Source organism: Peromyscus eremicus, chromosome 1, assembly GCF_949786415.1.
Source record: "Peromyscus eremicus chromosome 1, PerEre_H2_v1, whole genome shotgun sequence".
Lineage (NCBI taxonomy): Eukaryota > Metazoa > Chordata > Mammalia > Rodentia > Cricetidae > Peromyscus > Peromyscus eremicus.
This window is the reverse complement of record NC_081416.1, coordinates 173,876,355-173,900,225: the sequence shown is the minus strand read 5'-3', so window position 1 is coordinate 173,900,225 and position 23,871 is coordinate 173,876,355. Positions and strand designations below refer to the sequence as shown.

The window sequence follows — 23,871 nt, the reverse complement described above, 5'->3', positions numbered from 1 at the left end:
TTGCTCAGTTTAACTCTGATAGCACCCAGCCATTCAGACTCAGACTTCCCTGTGTGAGAATGGAGTATGATCCGCCCTTGTGTGGGCATGAAGATAACAGTCACTGGTGAAGCATGCCGCCAGGAACTGCTAGGACACCACGACTCAGCCTTCAGGAACTGCCCAGCCTTGGGACCTGTGGCTCTGGACCTGTTTTCCTGCACTAAGCACTCGCCTTCTCACCTGAGGCTGCTGGAGAAGCACCCCTCTTCCCTGGATGGTAATGCCTTCCTCTTTTCTCAATGACTGTGGTCTCTGAAGTCTACCACTGATAACAAAGTGCTGCACAGACACAAACATCACCACTGCTTTTGCCTACAAATTATTTTTAAACATCTGTGGTCACGACGACAGCAGATCAACAGCAGTCAGTTGTTAGCCCATTATCACAGGTGTCTCCCCTGGCTAGCTGCTCCTCGGGAGTTCCTGTCACTGCTGGGCACCAAACCCCCACTGGGGAGCACCATGCTCAGATAGTGCTGCCTGCCTATGGCCTGTTTGGCAAAGGCTATGAGTTTTAAAATTAGAAATTTCTTCTAAAGAGGATCCATCCCTCATCAGGTGGGGATCCAAGTAACATGACTTGAAACTAAAGGAAACAAGCAGCAGTTTCCTTTCAGGAATTAAAACACAATGTTACTAAAATATTGTTTTTTAGAAACCAAAGAGAATAGAATGATTTCTAACATGAAAATTGGGAGTGACAGATTACCATGGTCCTTCTCCTTGTGACAGGAGAAAGCAGGGTCCATGAAAACTAAGAGTTGCTCAACGGCAGGAAGCCACAGACTAGGACACAGCAAAGTGTAGACCCAAACATCTCTCAAATCCAAACATACTTAAGTACTTTTTTTTCCTTTTTTAAAAACCTAACTGTATTAGTTTAATACATATGAGTGTTTTGCCTGCATGTATATGTGCACAATGTATGTATACATGTACACAATGTATGTACGTGCCTGGTACTCACTGAGGTCAGAAGGTGTCAGATCCCCCGGGACTGGAATTACAGGAGTTTGTAAGCCACCAAGTGGGTGCTGGGAATCAAACCCAGGTTTTCAGAAGAGCAGCTGGTGCTCTCAATTGCTGAGGTCTCCCCAGCACCAACTTCAAGTACTTTCTATGGGAAGAAAGTAGGTGTAAGCCCCAGACTTGGTTGGCTAATTTAGAAACCAAGAACAAGCAGCTGCCTTAGAAAGACCTTATCTTCCCCATAGGCCAGTGCCCAGCACAGCCACAAGTTCCTAGCTGTTTGATGGTGCCTGAGTGTAGGCAGTCAGGCCAATAGCGGTAGCAATCCTCCAAAAGGGCAGTCCTACACTTCGAGGTTTAGATACATTTCCTGGCTGTGGCACAGTGGGAAAATGGCCAAGAGTCTACTATGCAAATTACCGCTTCTAGACGGCTTCACAAGGGCCTAGAATAAACTAATGCAGCAACAGAGTAAGAATTGGTCAGAATCTCCAAAGTGGGACAGGTGCCAAGAGACCTCAACCAGTCCCCATTTAGCAAGCAGCACTGTATCAGACCAGGGCTAGACAAGCAAGAGGGGAGGAAGCTTCATTTAGCCAGCTCTTGTCTAGAAGGTGCTATCGGATCAGAGGAATGAAACCTAACTCAAACACAAGGAAAGGGAAATGGGAAGCTGAGTAGCGAGGACAAGTATGAAGTGCTAAGGACAAGAAAATGAATAATTACAGCATGGGCTTGCAGATGCCTCCTGGGGAGAAAAGATGTTTAAGTAGGACAGAGGTGCAGAGTTCCAGGAGAAGATGGCCAGCAGATTGTGGGTTGCGAGTATGTACCTACAGTCAGAACTGTTTTCTGAAGAAAAGGTGAATTATAGAGCTAGGGACATGACTTAGTGGTAGAGAGTCTAGATCTGGGTAGTGGGGACTCTTTGTGGGATAAAATGGGGATCACAGAAATGTCTGGATACCTAGATGGGCCAATGTGGTGACAAGGAGGTGGCCAGCCAGCTCTCTGGGAACAAGTGTGAGAAGGAGATTCACCTAGGATAAAGTCCAGCTTTGTCCATGTAGTTCATGTTGCTGCTCACCAGCTGTGTGAAGGGGCTGTCAATGCCAATTTTTTGAGACAAGGTCTTACTATGTATTCCTGGCTAGCCTGGTCTACATAACAAATTCTAGGATAGCAATGGGTATATAGAGATACTCTGTCTCCAAAGAGAAAAGGAAGAGAATGTAGTAAATGGGTTAGAACAGAACTCAAGCACAATCCAGAGCATACTGGCTTTCAACAGATTGAGTATGCATGAATTTTTTCTCCCCCTTAAGATTAAAAAAAAAAAAAATTTCTGTCATTTGGGGCTGGAGAGAAGGCTCAATGTTTTTTGGACAGGATTTCTCTGTGTAACAGCCCTGGCTGTCCTGGAACTCACTATGTAAATCAGGCTGGCCTCTGCCTCCTCAGTGCTGAGATTAAAGGCTTGTGCCACCACCACTACTAGGTTGAGCAGTTGCTGTTCTTAAAGAAAATGGGTATGATTCCTAGCACCCATGATGGGCTATACCATCCTTTCAATCTAGTTCCAGAAGCCCCAATTCCCCTTCTGGCCTCCTAAGAACAGCAGGCATAAATTCATAATGCACATACATACATGAAGACAAAACACTCACATACCTAAAACAACAGCGATACATCTTTTTGTTGTTATTGTTTTTTTCCCAGACAGGGTTTCTCTGTGTAGTCCTGGCTGCCCAGGAACTTGCTCTGTAGACCAGGCTGGCCTTGACTCACAGAGATCCGCCTGCCTCTGCCTCTCGAGTGCTGGGATTAAAGATATGCGCCACCCTGCAAAGCTTACAGCAATATATCTTTAAAAAATTTTTTTCTCATGAAAATAATTTTACGTGTACATATGTACATGTGAGTGCACCAAGAGGGTGTAAGATCCCCTGAAGCTGGAATTACATATAGATGGTTGTGAGACATATGGGCACTTCAAATTGAACTCTGGTCCTGTGCAAGGGTAGCAAGTCATTTTAGCCTGTGAGCCACTACGTCCAGTTCCTTGTGTTTATCTTGCCCATAACTCAGGAGATTCGGAAGGAGGTGCCTCACCCTATCCACCCTTTGCACTCTACTCTGCTCTATACTGCCCAGCTACTACTCTTTGTACCCCTAAGGCCCCACTCAGATTTGATCAAGTGGAGTCTTTCTGCAGTCACCACCAGTTGTTGTTTATAGGCACATGTGTGCTCCCGGTAGTCTCCCTAACACCAGCATTTGGTAGAAATAGAAATCTTTTGTTTTGTTTTGTTTTTTTTTGAGACAGTGTTTCTCTATGTAGCCCTGGCTGTCCTGGAACTCACCTCTGTAGACCAGGCTGGCCTCGAACTCACAGAGATCCGCCTGCCTCTGCCTCCTGAGTGCTGGGATTAAAGGCGTGCACCACCACTGCCTGGCTGAAATAGAAATCTTCTATAGAGAAAGTGCCGCCGGGCGGTGGTGGCGCACACCTTTAATCCCAGCACTTGGAAGGCAGAGCCAGGCAGATCTCTGTGAGTTCGAGGCCAGCCTGGGCTACCAAGTGAGTTCCAGGAAAGGCGCAAAGCTACACAGAGAAACCCTGTCTCGAAAAACCAAAAAAAGAAAAAGAAAAAGAAAAAGAAAAAGAAAAAGAAAAAGAAAGTGCCTTACTGGACAACCCCCACTCTCAACACATCACATAAGCTTTGCTCTGTTATTTTAGAAAAGAAACACAACTCTTTTCCAGAGATGAACGTAAGCAGGAATCTCATCTTAAGATCCCCATCTTCTGCTCAGGAGAGAGAGCAATGCACTGTTGAACAAGGCTTTGAGGCTGGAGATACAGCACAGTGACCACCTGCTTATCTAGTACCGTCAGGGTCATGGGACAGGGTAGACAGAGAACCCACGGAAACACACACCTTTCTAGGGACCTAGCATGATGTCCTGTGTTCAGCACTGGCACCTTTCTATGTGCTGACTTGGGTTTTTAGGGTTCTTACTCCGATTATTTTAGAGGTTTTTAAATTTTAATTATGTATCTGTTTATCTGTGTGTGCGTGTGTGCAGCGGCTGTACGTGCTTGTGAGTGCAGGTGCCCTCAGAGACCAGAAGTGTTGGATCACCTGAAGCTGGTTACAGAAAGTTAACTGCTAATCAATCCAGTCTTCCCTCTCTATTTTCTTTCTTTCTTTTTCTTTCTTCTTTTCTTTTTTTTTTTTTTGAGACAAGTTCTTGTGCTACAGCCTAGGCTAGATTTGCTCTTATGGCAATGCCTGACTTTAAAAAAGAAAAGAATACAAGTGATCTTCATGCCTCCATCTCTCTGGTAATAGTAGTAGAAGCGTAACACTCTGACCAGCTCAAGGTTTTTTTTTTCTTTTTAAGTTATTTTTTATTTTATTTTTATTTATTTATTTATTTATTTATTTATTTATTTATTTATTTATTTATTTATTTATTTATTTATTTTGGTTTTTCGAGACAGGGTTTCTCTGTGTAGCTTTGCGCCTTTCCTGGAACTCACTTGGTAGTCCAGGCTGGCCTCGAACTCACAGAGATCCGCCCGGCTCTGCCTCCCGAGTGCTGGGATTAAAGGCGTGTGCCACCACTGCCCGGCCTAAGTTATTTTATGTGTGTGTGTGTGTGTGTGTGTGTGTGTGTGTGTGTGTGTGCGCACACGCGCGCATGCCTGCTAGGATTTGAACTGAGGTCCTCATAATTAACTGGAGAGGAAGTGCAACTATCCACTGAGCCATCTGACCAGCCCCAGGTTTTTTAAATGCCTATCACCCCTCCTACATGTACTGGTTACTAGTCCTGTTCTTTTGACAGGTCCCACCATTCTTAAGCACTTTCATACTTTCTGTCACAGCAGGATGTTATAAGCTCACCTGTAATTTTCCTATCCCAACTCTGGAATCATCCATTTCTCTGAGAAGCCTTGGTTCTACTTAGTGGAAAAAGATAGCAACTACTGTGCTCTAAGGGAGCGAGGTCAGTCCTTCCAAGGTGCCTTTGCATTTAAGCCTTTTACACAGATCTAAGAAACACATCCGCAGAGGAGACAATGAATACATGTACACATTGGTCCACTTCCAGATCTGCAGATGATAAACCTCCACTCTCACTCACTCTCCCAGGGTTCCTTCTAGACTGTCCTGCCTTTCATACACACAATGTTCTGCTAGAAAGAAAACCTGGCTGTCCTCATGCACACTGGTTACCTACTTGCTCACTCGTGAACGCATATAAGATCCTGTCTCAACAAACAATAAACCCACTGCATTCAAGGTTTCCAGGAGCTTCCTTTTGTTCCTATTTCAGCATAATATTGTTAGTTACAAAATAAGTACCTAGGACATGTTTAGATTAAAACAGGTGACTGAGGCTTTGGTTTGAGGTAGGGCTTCTTTCCCTACTGTAGGGGTCTCACTTGAGAACTTTAGAAAGACGTCAGGAAGCAAGTCACCCTGTTATTCTAAACCAGCAGGAGGAGACATAATTAGTTGATTTGCACTTTCTGAAGATTCTCCGGTTAGTTCTGATCCCCTATCCAATGGGAAGCCATGGTCATTACACCCTGCCCTGGCTTCCAGCTGCTGTGTACAATCTTTCTCTTTACCTCTTAGCAAAACCTGTTCAAGACTATATGTATCTGTAGAGGTGCCTACACTCCCAGTTCCTGGAATGCTCTTAACAGTCTGCTTTTGATGACTGCAGAGTAATTTGGTCATACTGAACACCAACACGACAGAGCAGTTTGTTCTACAGCCTACATTAGGGCTTTCCTCACGAGGTGTTAGTGTGTGAAGCCACTGCTAAGGAAATCGATTTTTCCTCCTCTGATTCTCAGCTACAGATCTTGCAAACACCAGATGCGCCCCAAATGTTTGATCTTGGGTTATTTTGCCTTCAGTTCTGAGGCTGGAGTATGTGCTAAGTATTTTTCCACAGCTCATTAGAACAGACTGAGAGAGTGAGGACAGCAGGACCCTAGGATAGTAACTCATCATGAGATGTGGTCCATTCCTTCCTGCTCTCAGCTAAGCCTGCGTGTTACTGTCCATGTTGGTAAGTGAACAGTTTCCATACTAGAGCTGCTATTTTTAGCACTCCTGTTATGATAAACTCACAGTAACCTCAAAAAGAACAAATCAAAGTCAACTTTTTGCCACAGGAAACCAGCTCACACTTAATGTTTTGCAACATACCATGGGAGAATAATAAAAAGATGGGCTCTTTCTGCTCACAGATGGAGAGGAGGACAGCTCTCAAGATAGTGGAAAAACGCAGCAGGAAGCATTCAGTCTGACCACTATTGTATTAGACAAACTGGAAAAACACCCAGTTCCCAAACATCTCTCTCTCTCTCTCTCTCTCTCTCTCTCTCTCTCTCTCTCTCTCTCTCTCTCACACACACACACACACACACACACACACACACACACACACACAAACAGCAGAGCAGCATGAAACTCTGTAAGCACCCAGCCAAGAACACACTGGACATCAAGCCTGGTATGTGCCAGGCTTAATGGCTTTATTACCCCAGCTACCTGAGAGACTGAGGTAGGAGGACCACAACCTCAGGGATATCTTAAGATAACCTAGTGTCTTAAAACTAATTTTTAATAAAAAATTTTAAAAATTGTTTTGTGCTGGGCGGCAGTGGGGCACGCCTTTAATCCCAGCGCTCGGGAGGCAGAGCCAGGCGGATCTCTGTGATGTGAGTTCAAGGCCAGCCTAGGCTACCAACTGAGCTCCAGGAAAGGCGCAAAGCTACGCAGAGAAACCCTGTCTCGAAACGCCCCCCCCCAATTGTTTTGTGTGTATGGGTGTCCTGACCACATGTATGTCTGTACCATGTGTATGCCTAGTGCCCTCAGAGACCAGAAGAGCATCAGATCCCCTGAAACTGGAGTAACAGACAGCTGTGGGCTGCCACGTGGGTGCTGGAAATCAAAGTCAGATCCTCTGCAAGAGCAGCCAGTGCTTTTAACTGCTAAGCCATCTTTCCAGCTTCTAGAATATTTTTTTTCAAGGGCTAGAGCAGTATGGTAGAACACTTATACACATAAGGCTGGCCCTACCTTCAACACCAAGTAAGGGCGGAGGAGCATAAAGAAAAGAAGTCTTGCCAGTACCCAGGGAGCAGACAGCAAGAGGATACTGCAGGGAAACCAGTATGTGAACAGTTCTCATTCTAAAGTGAAACAAATGAGCAGACAAGCAGTAACCAGTCACTCAGACAAAAATAGTCATTTATCTAGCACCCAACGTTTTCCACTAGGCATGGGGGAAATGAGGTCAGGTTCTTTCTTTCTCAGGGATGCATCACAGCCAAGCACCCTGTCTGTCCTCACTGGGCACTATCAGGTGACATAAAGTCATCACGAGCTCATATGGGTTACATTCTCAGATCTAGAAAAACCAAAAACTACTTACACATCTTTCCAAATCAGCTGGGCATAGATGATGGTATGTCATCCAGCCAACAGGAGAAGAACAAGGCCACTCATAGGTCCAAAGATCCTTCAGTATCATTTAAGCTATCACATAAAAATAGCAAATTAGCTGGGTGTGGTGGAAGGAGGAGGACCTGGAGTTCAAGGCCAACCAGACCAAACTACAAGTACTGTTCTTCCAGAGGGGTTAATTCCAGCACTCACACCGGGAGGCCTCAAATACTATCTGTTAACTCCAGCTCCAGTGGATTCCACACTCTCTTCTAGCCTCTGAGGGCCCCCACACTCACGTGCACATACTGACACACATAACTGAAAAACTCAAACAAAAATACCAAATTGCACACATATACTAAGCAGCTTAGGTATAAAACCCCAAGCTTCCTACTTCTCCCAGGCCCTGGTTCTTCACAACACATGGGCGTACTCATCTTTCTCTAGACATCCCACATACCCTCCTCCTGGACCTTGCTTCCTTGGCACACATGACAAGTCCTAATAGCCACTGTATGCCTACATCTGCATGGTCCTGATTTTCTTTTCTTTTTCGTTTATTACTATTGTGTGGGGCATGTGTATACACAGAAGCTGGAGGGTATCTCTGTAAAATTGGTTGTCTTTTTCCATTATTATGTGGATACTAGGGATCAAACTCGGGTCTCAAGAGATACTACCCGCTGAGCCGCTCTGCCCCCTTTGTGTATGTGGCTATGTGAATGCAATGCCTATGGAAGCCAGACAGAACAGGGTGTTGGATCCCCCTGGAACTGGAGTTACAGGCAGCTATGAGCTGCCAGATATGGGCCCTCTGGAAGAGAAGCAAGTACTGTTAACTCCAGCCATCTGTCAAGCCCCCTGCTTTTCTAGAGGTGTTACAATTAGAACTGTATGGAGCATCCAGATACAGAGGGGACAAAGGCCTGGTCTGCTCTCTGATGGACTATATATAAGACTTCTTTTTCTTTTGGCAGTTCTAGGGATCCAACCTGGAGCTTCATGCATGTGAAGGTGCTCTACCACTGAGCCCTGGCCTCAGCTCAATGCCTTATTCTTACATTCATACAACTGTATCTTTTTAAATTCTTGCTCGGTTACTAATAATCACAACTCTTTTTCCTTTAATTAATGAAAAAATTTTTTAGATTTTGTTTGAGCATTTTGCATGCATACAGCCCGTGTGCTACATGTGTGCTTGGTGCCCATGGAGATCAAAAGGAGGGTTGGATAGCCTGGAACTGGAGCTATAGATGGTTGTGAGTCACTGTGTGGGTGCTAGGAACCAAAGCCCAGCCTTCTCTAAGAGCAGTCGGTGCTCCTAACTGCCGAGCCACGTCTCCAGCCCCCAACCACAAGACTCTCATGTATATTAATCTCATTCCATTTTTCAGGGCAGCATAGCAGCTTTCATGTGTATATTACTGGCTTTATGCTAAGCATCCTTGCCATTAACTGTGGTTGGAATCTTGAGTAAAGAAGTCAATTTGTTGCTGAGTGGTAGTACCACACACCTTTAATCCCAGCACTCATGAGACAGAGGCAGAAGGATCTCTAAGTTCAAGGTCAGCATGGCCTATAGATCAAATTCCAGGACAGCCAGGGATACAGAGAAACCCTGCCTTGAGGAGGATTTGGGGAGGCAATTTGCCTTTTGGGGAGTTTGTTTACTCAGCTATGAGATGACAGGAAGAAATTAACTGACCAGTCTCTTAAATCTGAATTCTAAATATTCTAATGGAATGAGTTCATTTGTGTATTTATCTTTGTACATTTTTATACTTCAAACAATTCTACTGATGTATGATTTATTAGGTCATGTATATTTTGCTTTGAGAGAGATGGTCTGTTTAACTGCGTGTTAGTTTCTTTCTTTCTTTCTTTTTTTTTTTTTTTTGAGACAGGGTTTCTCTGTGTAACACCTCTGGATGTCCTGGAACTTGATCTATAGAGCAGGCTGGCCTTGAACTCAGAGATACGCCTGCCTCTGCCTCCCGAGTACTGGGATCAAAGGCTGCGCCACCACCTGACCTATGTGTTAGTTTCGATGCTGCTTATGGATCCTAGGGCCAGTTGCACAGGTGAGGCAGACACTCTAACCAATGGGGTGCACCCTCTAGTCCTTTCTTATTTCTTGTTTTGAGACCGGGTTTCATTAAGTTGTCTAGGACCTTGAGATCATGCTACAGTACAGAGGCCTTGAATTTGTCATCTTCCTGTGTCAGCCTCCTAAGAACCTGGGATTGCTGTCCAGTGCCACTAGTGGTTTTACTAAGAATATGTCTCAAAAAAACAGTAATAACAAAACAAAGAGCTTATCTAACATAAGGTCACGGGTTGACTATTCAGTATCATAAATACAAAAAAATTACATACACAGTTCTATTAATCAATACAGATCTTCCAGCTAGTCATGGAGTCTCATTATTAGAATCAATTTTCTGCCCAATCTGTTAGGTTTTTGTTTTATGTTTTGTTTTTTTCCTGAAAGGCACAACTGGCCTTGAAGTCATAGCAATCTTCTTGCCTCTGCTTTCTGAGAGCTGGGATTTGAGGTGAGCCCCACATCTGGCTACTCACTGTTTAGATCGGCAATGAAATAATTGCCAGTACTGCATCACGGAAAAGGAACAGGCTTTGGTGACCAATAGCCAGCTTCTAAGATCACTGTCCTTATCTCGCTCAGGAGGGTGCACTCTGCATAATGGTTCTATATTCTCCAGAAGCTGAGGGTGAACTGCTTCACAAAAGGTAGTGAGGTGGTGGGTTTGAAGAATACAGGCCCACACTGTGTTACTTTTCTTTTCTCTTTGGTGCTAGGGATTGAACACGAAAACCTTGTGTATGTTAGGTAAGCACTCAATACTGAGGTACACCTCCCCACCCCTTTCATAATTTGTACTGAATTGACTTGTAAGGACCTGGGAATGTAAGGATTTCTCATCTCAGAAAAATGGCAGAATAGGCCAGAAAAGTCAGGTCAGTTTTTATTCCAAACACCTGGTCTCAAGAACTGTAAGTCATTAATCCCAGCACTCAGCAGGCAGAGGCAGGTGGATCTCTGTGAGTTCAAACCCATTCTGGTTAAGATAGTGAGTTCTAGGACAGCCAGAGCTACAAAAAGAAACTCCTGCCTTAAATGAATAATATAAATGAAAATTAAACTAGCGACCATCTCTGCACCTTAGGAGAGTGCTGTGATGTTGAGACAGATGGAACTGCCCCCCCTCGAAATTGCATTCTCAGACATGACATCCTTTTTTCTTATCCTTTTTGAAATAGTCTCCCCATTTCTGAGGCTAGCTTTGAACTTGTTACAATTCTCCTGTCTCAGCTTCCCCAGAGCTAGGACTACGGGTGTAAGGCTCGAGCTTGCACTGACATTTCCAGTGGTTCAACTTCTGCCATGGGAGCTGCTGTGGGGATGTTTAGTGACATCACTCACCACCAGAACCAGAACCACAAACAGTCCAGGTCAGACTCCAGGGCTTCTTCATAAGCAATTGTTAGAAAGGCTTTCATCATACCCACGAATGCTGCAAACTAGTAGCTACCGCTTCCTGTGCAGACACAGGGCTTGCAGAGAGCCCCGGCCCAGGAGCAGGTGCTGCTTACAGTACAGCTGGCACTTCTTCCACACAAGGTCCCGCAGTCCTTAGGGAGGCATTTCTCACATGCCTAACACTCATTCCTCCTTAACCCACTTAAATATTTCTAGATGAATGGACACTCAAGATGTTAAAATAGTTCACCCCCTGAAATTCCCTACCCTGTTCTTTTCCTGATTTTGAGACAACTTTTCACGTAGCTGAGGCTGTTAGTGAACTTACTAGGTAACCCAGGATGAGTTATATGATCCTCCTGTGTCTGAATCCCAAGTGCTAGGATTATAGGCAAATGTTACCATATCCCAGCAATTATTTTTTAAATGGTATTTTAAAAACTGAACCTCGATGGGGTTAGAGAGACGGCTCAACAGTTGTAACACCTGCTGCTCTTGCAGAGGATTTAGGTTTGGTTCCTAGCACTGACAAGATGGCTCACAATCACCCATAACTATAGCTCCAGGGAGTCTAGCACCCTCTTCTGCACTCTGTAGATACCAGACACAGACACTGTACTTAGGCACACACACATACACACCAACAAAACACTCATATACATAAACTTAAAAAAAAAAAAAAAAAGAAAGAAAAAAAGATTGAGGACGGGAGTGGTGGCGCTCACCTGGAGGCAGAGGCAAGCAGACCTCTGAGTTCCAGGCCAGCGTGGTCTACAAAGCAAGTTCCAGGACAGCCAAGGCTGCACAGAGAAACCTTATCTGGGTAGGGGAGCGGGGAGTTGGGAATGGAGCCTGGCATGGTGGTGCACATCTTTAATTCCAGTATTTAGAAGGCAGAGGCAGGTGGATCTCTGTGAGTTCAAGGCCTGCTTAGTCTAAACAGCCAGTTCTAGGACAACCTATATAGTAAAACTGTCTCAATAACTATATACTAAAATAAAAATATATATATACACTAAAATAAAATATATAGATATACACTAAAATAAAAAATGAAAAATAAACAACTGAAATTGTCAGGGACAGGAACAACACTGAGAAGACAATCAGTATTTTGGTAACGAATCCGTGAATACCAGAAAGGATATACTGAAAGATGGCTCAGTGAGGCTGCATCCCGCTCTGGGCTGAGACAAAAACCCACACAGCTTCAGCACTGGGTGACGGTGCAGAAGTCAAAGTTGGAGCCTGCCTGGGTTGGCTCCATCTGTAGGCCTCACCTTGCAGCAGAAAGTAGTCCGGGGCTGTGCGCTTCAAGGCGGCTTTGGCTTTCTCTCCACTCCAATCCACTTCCAGCGCCTCTTTTACAGGGCAGAAAAGCACTTTCTGTGGGAAAAGGCAGAGTGCTCAGGAACAAGCATACTGGTTTGAATCAGAGCTGAAGCTCTTTTCCAGCTCAGACAAATTTCAATATTCAAAGTCTTATTCTATGAAGCCAGTCCCCACTAAAACTCAGGAAATACTTCCTGCTTCCTACTATAGTGACAGAAGTATGGACATGTGCTCCCTATGTGGGAAGATGACAAAGCCAATCTCCTAAGACCTTTGGTCTCACTATGTAGCTCAGGCTGAAACTATGTAGACCAGGCTGGCCTCAAACTTGTAGAGATCCTCCTGTTCCAGCCTCCCAAAGAACCAGACACACCTGGATGAGGTGGTACACAGGACTTAATTCCAGGACCTAGGGGACTGAGGCAGGAGGATGGCAAGTTTGAGGCCAGTCAGCTTGAGCTACTACACAGCAAAACTCAAATCGCAAAAATTAAGGAAAAAAAAAAGAGTATTCTTTATAATTATGATCAAGAAAACTAAAATTTAGCCAGGTGGTGGAGGCAATCGCCTTTATTCCCAGCACTCAAGATCTCAAGAGTTCAAGGCCAACCTAGTGTACAAAGTGAGTTTTAGGATAGCCAGGGCTGTTACGCAGAGAAACCCTGACTAGAAAAAACAAGAAAAGAGCCTATGTGGGCAAGAGAGATAGCATAGCAGTTAATTGCACATACTGTTCTTGCAGGGGAACTAACTTCAATTCCTATAATTCCCATTCCAAGAGATCTGAAGTCTCTGGCCTGCACCTGCACAGACATCTAAACATACATGTAATTAAAAATAAAATAAAATGGATCCCTGCCCCCCACCCCACTTCACCCCGCCCCGAGACAGGGTTTCTCTGTGTAACTCTGGCTGTCCTGGAACTCACTCTGTAGACAAAGCTGTCCTCAAACTCAGAGATCCACCTGCCTCTGCCTCCCTAGTGCTGAGATTAAAGGCCACTACTACCCAGCTAAAATAAACATTTTTAAAAAACCCAAATATCACTTACTTTTCCCTGAGTAATACAGTCCAAAAGTTGAACCTTTCCACCCTCACACCAAGACATTTTCTGGGAAAGGAATTTCCAAGCAAGAATGCAGGAGATGGCTGTCCTGGGTGAAAGGTCTAAGCAGATATTATAAGAAGGCCATCCCCATAGAAATAGTAACAGGACACTGGTTCCATCCAGTGGCTGACACAAGCAAATATTGGAATCTGGGAAGCCCAAGCTTGCCTATCAGAAGAGAATTAACACACGGAACAGTAAGAAACTAGAATGAACATTGTGCTGAGAGGTACTGGTATGAGCTCATTGGCAATATATAGAGAAATAAATGTAGCTGGTTACTGGTTAGGCATGTTGTAGGCTTGTAATCCCAGCACTTAGAGGCAAGCTGGCTAGATGCACTAGCTGAATTGGTGAGCTCCGGGTTCAAGCACATGAATTGAACACAGCTACAAGACAACCTGATTTTAACCTTAGGTAGCTTCTATGTGCAACTTGTAGCTGCACATATGTGTAACTCCTATGTGAATAAGCATGCATAGTAGAAATGTGGAGTACCCACTCATCCAGATTTAAAACCGATTAGAAGTTGGTGAGAAATGAGAGAGAGTTGGCTCAGCAGCAAAGAGCACTGACTGCTCTTGCATCAGACTGGGGTTTGATATTCACCATCCATAGGACAGTTCACAACTCCAGTCCCAGGGAATCTGACCCCTCTTCTGGCCTCCATAAAAACTGCATGGATGTGGTACATAGATATTCATGCAGGCATAACACGCAAACACATATAAAACAAAGGGGAAACATTTTATTTTGGCTTTTCAAGACAGGGTAGCCCTGGCTGTCCTGGAACTCACCGAGGACCAGGATGTCCTGAAATTGGGATATCCCCCTGCCTCTGACTCCCAAGTGCTGGGATTAAAGGCGTTGCCACCACTGTCTGTTGGAAAAAATAAAAAATAAAACAAAAACAAAACCAAAAAAACCAAACAAACAAACAAAAAAACCCACCATGGTAGGGCCTATGTATAATCCCAGTACATGGGAGGTAGAAGGCAGAAGAATGCCAACCTCAAAGTCAGCCTGATCTATATAGTGAGACTCTGTCTGAAAAGAAGAAAGTATTCTAACAAATGACAACTACAACTGGACAATTTTCACTCAACAGCATAGCTGAAACAAAGCCTGAGGTTATCTATCAAGTGTTACTGTTACATGCTACTGGCCATGGAATGTAAATTGGTAAAAATATTCAAGAGTAATTAACAGAATATGAGAATGTTTAAGATGCCCTTATCCTAATTTTACTCTACAGAAATTAACACAATTGCCCAAGTAGGTTATATACAGTCTCACATGCACAAATAGAATGCTTACCACAGTAATTTCTAACAGGAAAAGTTTGCATACCTGAATGCCATCAACAGTACATAAACAGTAATGTATTCACACAACAGAAGCCCTGCAGTGCTGTCCAAGAGGACTTGTTATGATACAGTAGGTCATGTATACATGTTGTGCAACTCCCATGCCAGCAACTACAGGTGCTTATTCAGCACTAAAGGTGTCTGGTTTTATGCTGTATTTAATGTTATATAGCCGTATGTGCCTAGCAACTACCATAAAGGAAAGCAAAGCTCCACAAAGACACACAAACAGATGGCCTCACCAATAATGCTGCTCTTACAAAGCAGGTGACAGCACACATGCAACATGAACTAGTTCGGAAACAGTGAAGAGACGTGGAGAGCACGTCTAGATAGGGCTTACACATGCAGACATGAGAAGAAAAGCATGGGAAGGACACCAACTGCTGATAGCCGTTACTTACGCTGAGAGAGTAAGGCTCAGCCACAGAGATGTTTGCTACTTTAACTTGGTAGTATAGATGGTGCTAGCTAACAGTTTTAGTTCACGCTTAAACTCCTGTATATAAAGTTGCTTTCTTCTTTTTTTTAAAGGGTAACTTTAAAAACAAACCATTTACTTATTTACTTCAGATGTATGAATGTTGTGCACCACATGCATGCCTGATGGATCCTCTGGAACTGGGGCCCTCTGTAAGAGCTACATGTACTCTGAAACGCTGAGCCATCTCTCCAGCCCCAAAGCTGAGTTCTTTGTATCTACAAACATACGATTAAACTCAAAGGCAAGTAAGGATGAATGGGAACCGCCCCCTTCAAGTGACTTTTTAATCCACTCACATTCCCGAGCAGCCTCAGAGTCACCTGTTTAGTAGTAGAATAAAGCCAAGAATACAGAAAAGGGCAACAGAGCAGTATGCTAACACTGAGAATGTGGGTGTCTAATGAAGACAGTGGTTGTTCTATTATGACCGATAATCTGCAAGGATGTGGCATCTATCTGTACATGAAATAAATACACAGTAACATACTTATTTACACATGTATCAGATACAGTGGCAACAGTTACAATGGTGCACCCTATATGCTCAGAATTCTGAAGCAGAAAGGCTGAAAGGACAAGGCCTCTTTGGGCTACAGACTGAGTTCAAATCCAGCTGGGATATCCTTTTTGAGTCACTGGGAGAGGGGAAGGAGAGAGAAATGGAGGAGAGGGATCAACAACTGGACAGCCCCCACCTTCCATGATTACTAAGATGATGAGGGCTAAGCCTTTCTGTGTTCACTTCACTAGAACTGAGACATTTTTCCCCACAAGGTAAGACACCATGCCCCATCTCAGCTAGCTGTCCTCCCTAGAAAATCTGGTACCAGTATCCCACCAAACTCTGCAGATACCAGTGTACTGCATGCCTCTAAACCAGTAGTTCTCAACCTTCCTAATGCTGCAACCCTTTAATATAGTTGTTCATGTTGTGGTGACCCCAACCATAAAACCATTTTCTTTTTTTGGTTTTTCAAGACATGGTTTCTCTGTGTGGTCCTGGCTGTCCTGGAGGAACTGGCTCTGCAGACCAGGCTGGCCTTGAACTCAGAGATCCACCTGTCTCTGCCTCCAAGTGCTGGGATTAAAGGTGTGCACCATGACCACTCAGCCATAAAGCTATTTTCATTGCTACTTCACTACTGTAATTTGGCCACTGCTATGAATCATAGTGTAAACATCTGTGTTTTCTGATGGTCTTAGGAAACCCCTGTGAAAGGGTCATTCGACCCTCGACAGGTTGAGAATCTCTGCTCTGAACCAAGAAGATCTTGATACCTGGGAGGGCCATAACCCTCACTGGCCTGGAGGTTACTGTCTTGACAACTCAGTGAGTCATTGACAACTCAGTGAGTCACTTCTAAGTGTTTCTGGGCAAATTCCTTATCTTCTTTGGAATTCTGTTCTCTGATAAAGTCCAAAAAACTAATGTACTGAACATAGTCCATTCCATAATCTAGGTTTAAAATGACAAAGATCTCCTTCAGGGTAGTCATTTTCTGCTATACAAGTGCCACTACACCGAACTCTATTTCTAGACTATGACTGTGCTAAGCACTGGCCTAGGAATATGGCAATAAACAAAAACTTCCCTGCCCTTAGGGACTAAAATCTAATTTTTTTAAAGCTCATTTATTTGTTCGTTTGTTTATTTATTGTGTGTGCACATGGAAGTCAGAGGCCAATTTGCAGGAGTTGATTTTCTCCTTCTACCATGTGTGTCCTGGAGATCCAACTTCGGTCATCTGGTTTGGTGACAAGTCCCTTTACTCACTGCACTGCCATCTCATCAGCCCAGAGACCAAAGTCTAAAGGGAGGATTAGGGCTGGAGCTCAGTGGTAAAGGAACTGTCTGTCTATAGCACTTAAGAGGACCCGGACATGCATAGACACAGAGTAAACAAATGTATTTTTAAAACCAAAATATCAAAAAAGATGCTAACAAACTTCTGAATGCCAACACTCTCCAGTCAGGCCTTCCTTTCCTACTGCCCTATTTATCACAGGCACATGTGTGCTAGAAAGGCCTGAGCTTCCTAGATGTGTGAAAACCACAAGCTATGTTTTTCCTCTTTGTTTTTTGAAGTTTCTAATTTAGGAGCACACCATGTACCTTGAACCCCAAAGTGGTTTTACAACATTTGATTGAACCTAGGACAAGTGGGAGGAGAGAGGGACTCTGACAGACAAACCTTTCACAGGAAACAGGAAGTAGCTGCTTCCCCCACCCCATCCTGCAATCTCTGGGTAGAGCCCAACTAGTTATTCTGTACAATTTAGGAAACCTTAAAATCTGGGTGAAGGAACTTAACTGGAAAGAACTTCAAAATCCCAGGGCTGCCTGGCCTGGTGGATTCACCTTTAGGCCCAGCACTCAGAGACAGGCAGGAAGATCTGGGTGAGCATGGTCAACATTCTGAGTTCCAGGTCAGCCAGGGCTGCACAATGAGAACCTGTCTCAAAAATTTTAAATAAAATAAAATCCCAAGGCCCTCTCTGCCCAAATGGAGAAGCTGTTACTACCAGGTGGCAAAGCCACAGGCCCAAACACTGCCACACCCTGCGCTTGCACTGTGTTATTGGTGAGACACACAAAGACAAGGTCTGGAATCCAGGGGATTGTCAGAAGGAATGTGCTGCATGCCATGCACCCTCAAGGGCTCAGGATTGGAATCCTAGCTGCACAGTCCCATTGTAACAGCTGACTAACAATGTCAGCTGGGGAATATTTTGATATCTTCAATTTCTGCCCCTTGTAAGGAAGACACTGCACAAAAGGCAAAGTGCCGGCAGAGCCCTCAGGAATGGCACACCAAGGCTGCCAAGTACTGGCCTGGGCTCCCCACATTCTCCTCATAGTGAGATGAAGTGGCTCCCAAAAGAGGCTTCCATATCCACCCTAGAGGGCACTATCAGAAATGACTCCAGGGAAACTTCCAGCTGTGAATGGCTAACAAAGCAAGGGCTTTTTCCATTTGAATGCAAAAAGCAGACCTCAATCAGAGAAGGCCCTTAAGCCATAAAACCCCTTCACACCAGGGCCAAGTGTCACACTTGTAAGAGGGTGTGATTTATAAACTGACAGAGCCGCCCACAAAGCTCCTTTTGTGCCCCTCCATTTGTTAACAATGTCTCTCCCCACCAAACTCAGGCAGCCATGCAGAGAAAGACTGACTGGGCCTCAAAAAGAAAGGACCCCAGGTTTGGCCCAAACTCTAATGTTCACTCTGGGTAATTACAGTCCTGTGAATAGACACTAAAATTAGAGCTTAATAATTCCTCTGCATCAGGCTCACAGATAAAGCTATCCCAACACAAACACAAAAGTAAGGGAAAGAAAATGCACAGCTGTCTTGCCAGAGGCCTTAGTCCCACTTCTGAGGATTCTGAATTCTACGGACCCTCAACCCCCAATGCAACTTGAACTGGACATTCCAACCAGCTGGTTTCCTTTCAACATTTAAATCTACAAGGTAACTATGAACTTGGTCGCATCATTTCTCAGTTTAACAAAACCAACCCCAGGCACTTTAAATTGTTTTCTCCAGTACAAGATTCCCTCTTCTAACACCAGCTAGAGACACCATTGCCTTCTGACCCCTTTCCTAACTGCTTTCTCCAAAATGAGATGAAACACTGCATCAGATCCAAATACTGCCTAAACCCCCTAATGTAAACTTCATTAAAAAGTACACAGTGGCCCTGAGACTCAGCTGTAGAGCTTGCTAACCCAGCATGTGTTAAGCCCCTAGGTTCTATACCCAATCCTGGGAGGGGAGGACAGGGGACAGCGACAAGCCACACACAGAACCAGTGATCACTCCACACATATCAAAGAAGACCTTTCTGTTTGTTTGGAAAAAGTCGCATGTAGCCCAGGCTAACATGGAACTGGGGCAAATGGCTTTGAATTTCTGACCCCTAGTCTTTATCTCCTTTTTTTTTTCCCCTCGGTTTTTCCAGACAGGGTTTCTGTGTAGCTTTGAGCTTTTCCTGGAACTCCCTTTGGAGACCAGGCTGGCCTCGAATTCACAGAGATCCGCCTGCCTCTGCCTCCCCAGTGCTGGGATTAAAGGCGTGCGCCACCACCGCCCCAGCTTAGTCTCTATCTCCTGGGATTACAGGCATGAACTACCATGCTGGTTTTATGTACCACAAGGTTAAACCCAGGTCCCAACAAGGGCAAGCTCCAGCCCTACTCTTCATCTTTATGAGACAGAATCTATCACTGAACCTAGAACTCACTACACTGACTGGCCAGCATGCTCCAGGAATCCTCTTGTCTCCAACATCCGGGCACTGGGTTTAATGAGATGCCATGCTCAGTTTCTCCCCCGCCCCCATATCTGGGGACAAACTTGGTCATCATGCTTATACAGCAAACACTATCGACTGAGCACCTCCCCAGGTCACATGGTGGCTCACAACTGTCTGTAATTTCAGTCCAAAGGGGGTCTGACTTCTAGTCTTCTGAGGGTGCTGTCACACATGGCATGCACACACTCACACACTCTCTCACTACTCTCTCTTGCATGCAAGCATGTACACACACACACACACACACACACACACAAGTAGAACACCCATACATATAAAGGCTAAAAAAAAGACTGAGCAAGACTTCAAACATGAACACCAGGTGTAGGCCAGACACACTAGCGCACATTATGTACAAATACAGTTACCAGGGAATGAAAAGGGAGGAAAAAAATTCAAGTTTAAACTGGCTCCTTCCCAGTTAGGACCTGTACACCAATCTAAAAAAAGAAAATGATTGGGAGGGAGTGGGTGTCAAAGGAGGGAAAAAGTAATGACTTCTGCTCCAGACACCAGAGGTCAAAACTGATGTCTTCTATGCTAAATAAGTTACACAAGCTTGCTATGTCTGGCCACCATGGTGCTACACCAGAACAGTACCTGAAGCAATGTGAAGAGGCTGCCAGAATTGTACGAGATTCTAACTTTCTCGAAAATCTCATTTGGAATATAAACCCATCTTCTTTGGGAGGAGCAGCAGCTATGCCCAAGGGTTACCTCATTTGCAGTTATGAAGTTCCCTCTCCATGCCCCAGAGGTTCTGACCTCAGCTCTTTACCTTTTTGACCATGGTTGTCTCAGATGAATCAAGTTTTGCTCTCTTGGTATCAGGTCCATCTTCTACTCCTTGACCAACTTTGGCAACTTTGGTTTTCTCTCTGGAGTGACAAGGGAAGGAAATCAAGTTTGAACCATAAGTCACGTAAGTCACGTGACTGGAAAATGAATTTTAAAAATGTTATCAGCTCACAGGATATGTATGTGCAAGGGCAAAAAAGCTGAGTTCAAGGCCAGCCTGGTCTACAGAGTGAGTTCCAGGACAGCCAGGGCTACACAGAGAAACCCTGTCTAGGAAAAAAAAGTGCAAAACAGCTTTGGGGTCAATGAGGCATGGATTCAAATCTCACTTCAGCCACTAAAAATCTGGTAAGTCAGTTAACCACTCTGGGAATAGCTGTCCCTGATGTGATTAGGGGAAAAGGAGGGTGTAAGCAAACTCCCTAGCATAAGCAAACTCCCATAAACCAAAGAGACTGTTTTGCAAACATTCTCAAGGCACCATGACCTAAAGAACCAAACCTGGCCAAGTATGGTGGCGCACACCTTTAACCCCAGCACTTGGGAGGCAGAGGCAGGTGGATCTCTATGAGTTCAAGGCCAGCCTGGTCTACATGAGTTCCAAGACAGCAGGGCTATTACCCAAAGAAAGTTTGTCTCAACCCCCCAAAAACAAACAAACAAACCACAACAACAAAAACAAACAAACAAACAAACAAACAGAATAAAGAGCCAAACCTAATTCCTCCTTCTGCTATGGGAATCTCATGCTGAAATAATCAAGCCTGCTTTTGTTATAACCATTCAATGTATAACACTCCTAGAACCAGATCTTTCTAAAGCTTTTGTGTGACTAGGGGAGGAAATGGCAAGAAAATGTTTGACCCTTTAAAATCCCCATCCGTGTCCCCACCACCCCCACCACCGCCTCGAGACTGAGTTTCTCCATATAAGTCCTGGAACTCACTCTGTAGACCAGGCTAGCCTTGAACTCAGAGAGATCCACCTGTCTCTGCCTCCCAAGTGCCGAGATTGAAGGCCTGTGCTACTACCATCCAGTTCAAAGTTTCATTTCACAGGCAAGAAACTTGTGGGTCAGAGAAATACCAATGACTTGCTGGAGAGGCTGAACAATGAGAGCACTGCTTAGTAGGAAGCTCTGCCCAATCAGGCCTAGGCCTCTCTGTATTGCTCACTGGCAAGGTAGGCTTCAGATGCTCTGTGTGTGTATTTGAGAGAGAGAGAGAGAGACAGAGAGAGAGAGAGAGAGAGAGAGAGAATATAGCAAATGGTGCCCAAATACCCAGCTTATATAGTTTTATAATACTCTATCGTCTGCTATCATTCACTTAAAGGCTGTAAATAAAAACCACTGCAGGTCTTGTCATGCAAGAATTATTAAGCTTTGCAGCCTCATGTTCAAAATGAGGGAAATAAGGTCTGTCTGCTCCACCACAGTAGGCTCCACCTTGGATTTTTTCCAAGGCAGGCTGAATGTGCCCAAAGAGCCCCCCATTTAACCAGCAGGTACTCTCTCCACCATCTCTCCACATGCAAGCACATACTAGGGAACAAGTGTTTTTAAACCAAGCTTGCCTTCCAGGGACAGCATGTGTGGGTTGCAGCCCTTAATTTCATGAGGCTGGGATTCTCCTATGACGCTCTTTGTCCAGAACTCTGACAATGCTTTGGGCTTCAGATGACATCATCGTTTAAGTGTGGGGTCCACATATCCTAAAATTCTGAACCCATAAGATAGGCGTGGTAGTGCACACCTTTGATCCTAGCACTCAGGAAGCAGGGTTAGGTAGATCTCTGAGTTGGAAGCCAGCCTGATCTACAGAGTGAGTTCCAAGACAGCCAGACAGAGAAACCCTGTCTTGAAAAAAAACAAAAATGTGAACCCACAAAGCACTCTACTTAGTAATTTGCTAATCGCTTATTTCAGAATGTTCTAAGTACTGTAGCAAAGTAAGCTACTTCATTAGGGCAATTCATTTCCTACCATAAATACTATTCCAACTGTGGGAATACTACCCACCCTCTCCTCCCAGCACTTACTCTACAAACTCATGCTCTCCAAGATTTGCAAAGGTGTACCCATGATACCCAAAGACATCTCCTGTGAAGAACTTGATGCTGTTTCTGTGACAGATCTGGTCAACTTTAACAATGACATCCCTGGAACAGCAAGTCAGGCACACCTGCAGAGAAACAGGAACTGACTGGTAAGAGCTGAAAACTGTGAATCACTGCCCTGCTGTCTACATAAGTCTTAAATTAACTGTCTCTCTGGCAAGCTTAAGACCGGTTTCAACAGGTACAACAGGTTCTTTGGGTGCTATGATTATAAGACAAAAGAGAAGTTGCAGGTTTCAGGGTGTAGAAAGTGTAAATGATATGATGGCCACTTTTGACAACTAAGAGGATTTAGCTGGAAAGTAAAACCACTCGAGAATCTGTTCCCTTAATCCAAGAACACATAAACTACACTTCACAGTTCTCACGAAAACAGCAATATCAAGGTAATCTAAACTACTATCTAGTAATCTAAACTATTAGCTAATCTGTTAAAATCAAGCAAATTCTGGCGGCAAGTAAAACCAGTTTTTTAACAGACGCAAAGGTCATGTTTGAGGAAAACCTCCCCAACACACATTATCTTTTTTTAAAAAAATTTATTTCATTTAGGTTATTTTTTACAACAAAGTTCTCTCAATGTAACCTTACTGGCCTGGAACTCATTCTTGTAGACCAAGCCTGTCTCTACTTCCCAAGCACCAGGGCTAAAGGTACACACCACCACAACTGGCTATTTAATTTATTAATTATGTGTGTGATCAGATGTGGTAACACAGACTGTAATCTCGGCACACCAGAGGCACAGACAGAAAGATCTCTGTGAGGCCAGCCTGGTCTACAGAGTGAGTTCCAGGATAGCCAGGGCTTTGTTAGAGAGCCTGTCTCAAAAACAAACAGAAAAAGTCACACACACTTATGCATGACATAGAGTTTAGCTTTTCCTCTCACCTCTGCATAGCCTTGGCACTGAGAGGAGATGAGGTTGGCTATGCCTCATTTGGCTTATTACTGTAGTTACTGTCAAGTGCATGGCCAAAGTGATGATGTGTTAAAAAGGACACAGACACACCAAGATTAGATAGATGTTGGTTGTTGGTTATCTTTACTTTTTTAAGACAAAGTCAGCCAGGCATGGTGGCGTACACCTTTAATCCCAGCACTTGGGAGGCAGAGGCAGGCAGATCTCTGTGTTCAAGACCAGCCTGGTCTACAGAGCAAGCTGTAGGACAATCAGGGCTGCACAGAGAAACCCTGCTCAGAACCCGCCCCACAAAAGACAGAGCCTTATGTAGCCCAGGCTGGCCTCAAACTCAGTCTTGATCTATTCCATCTGCCAAATGTTGGGATTATAGGCATGTGCCACCAAGTTTGGCTAGGTATGCTCTTTCTTAACACAAAACACAAGCTGC

The 23,871-nt window shown here is 44.4% G+C and overlaps 1 protein-coding gene across 1 annotated transcript in view; it reads right to left on the bottom strand.

Annotated features, from left to right (window-relative positions):
• The window catches only part of Sae1 (SUMO1 activating enzyme subunit 1), a 56,369-nt gene that overhangs the window by 16,806 nt on the left and 15,692 nt on the right, over positions 1-23,871 (bottom strand). Inside the window, exons 4-6 of the mRNA XM_059281261.1 lie at positions 22,442-22,584; positions 20,382-20,481; positions 12,276-12,381 (exon numbers count right to left, since the gene is read on the bottom strand). Of these exons, the coding sequence (XP_059137244.1) occupies positions 12,276-12,381; positions 20,382-20,481; positions 22,442-22,584 (349 nt within the window). The remainder of the gene's footprint in view (positions 1-12,275; positions 12,382-20,381; positions 20,482-22,441; positions 22,585-23,871) is intronic.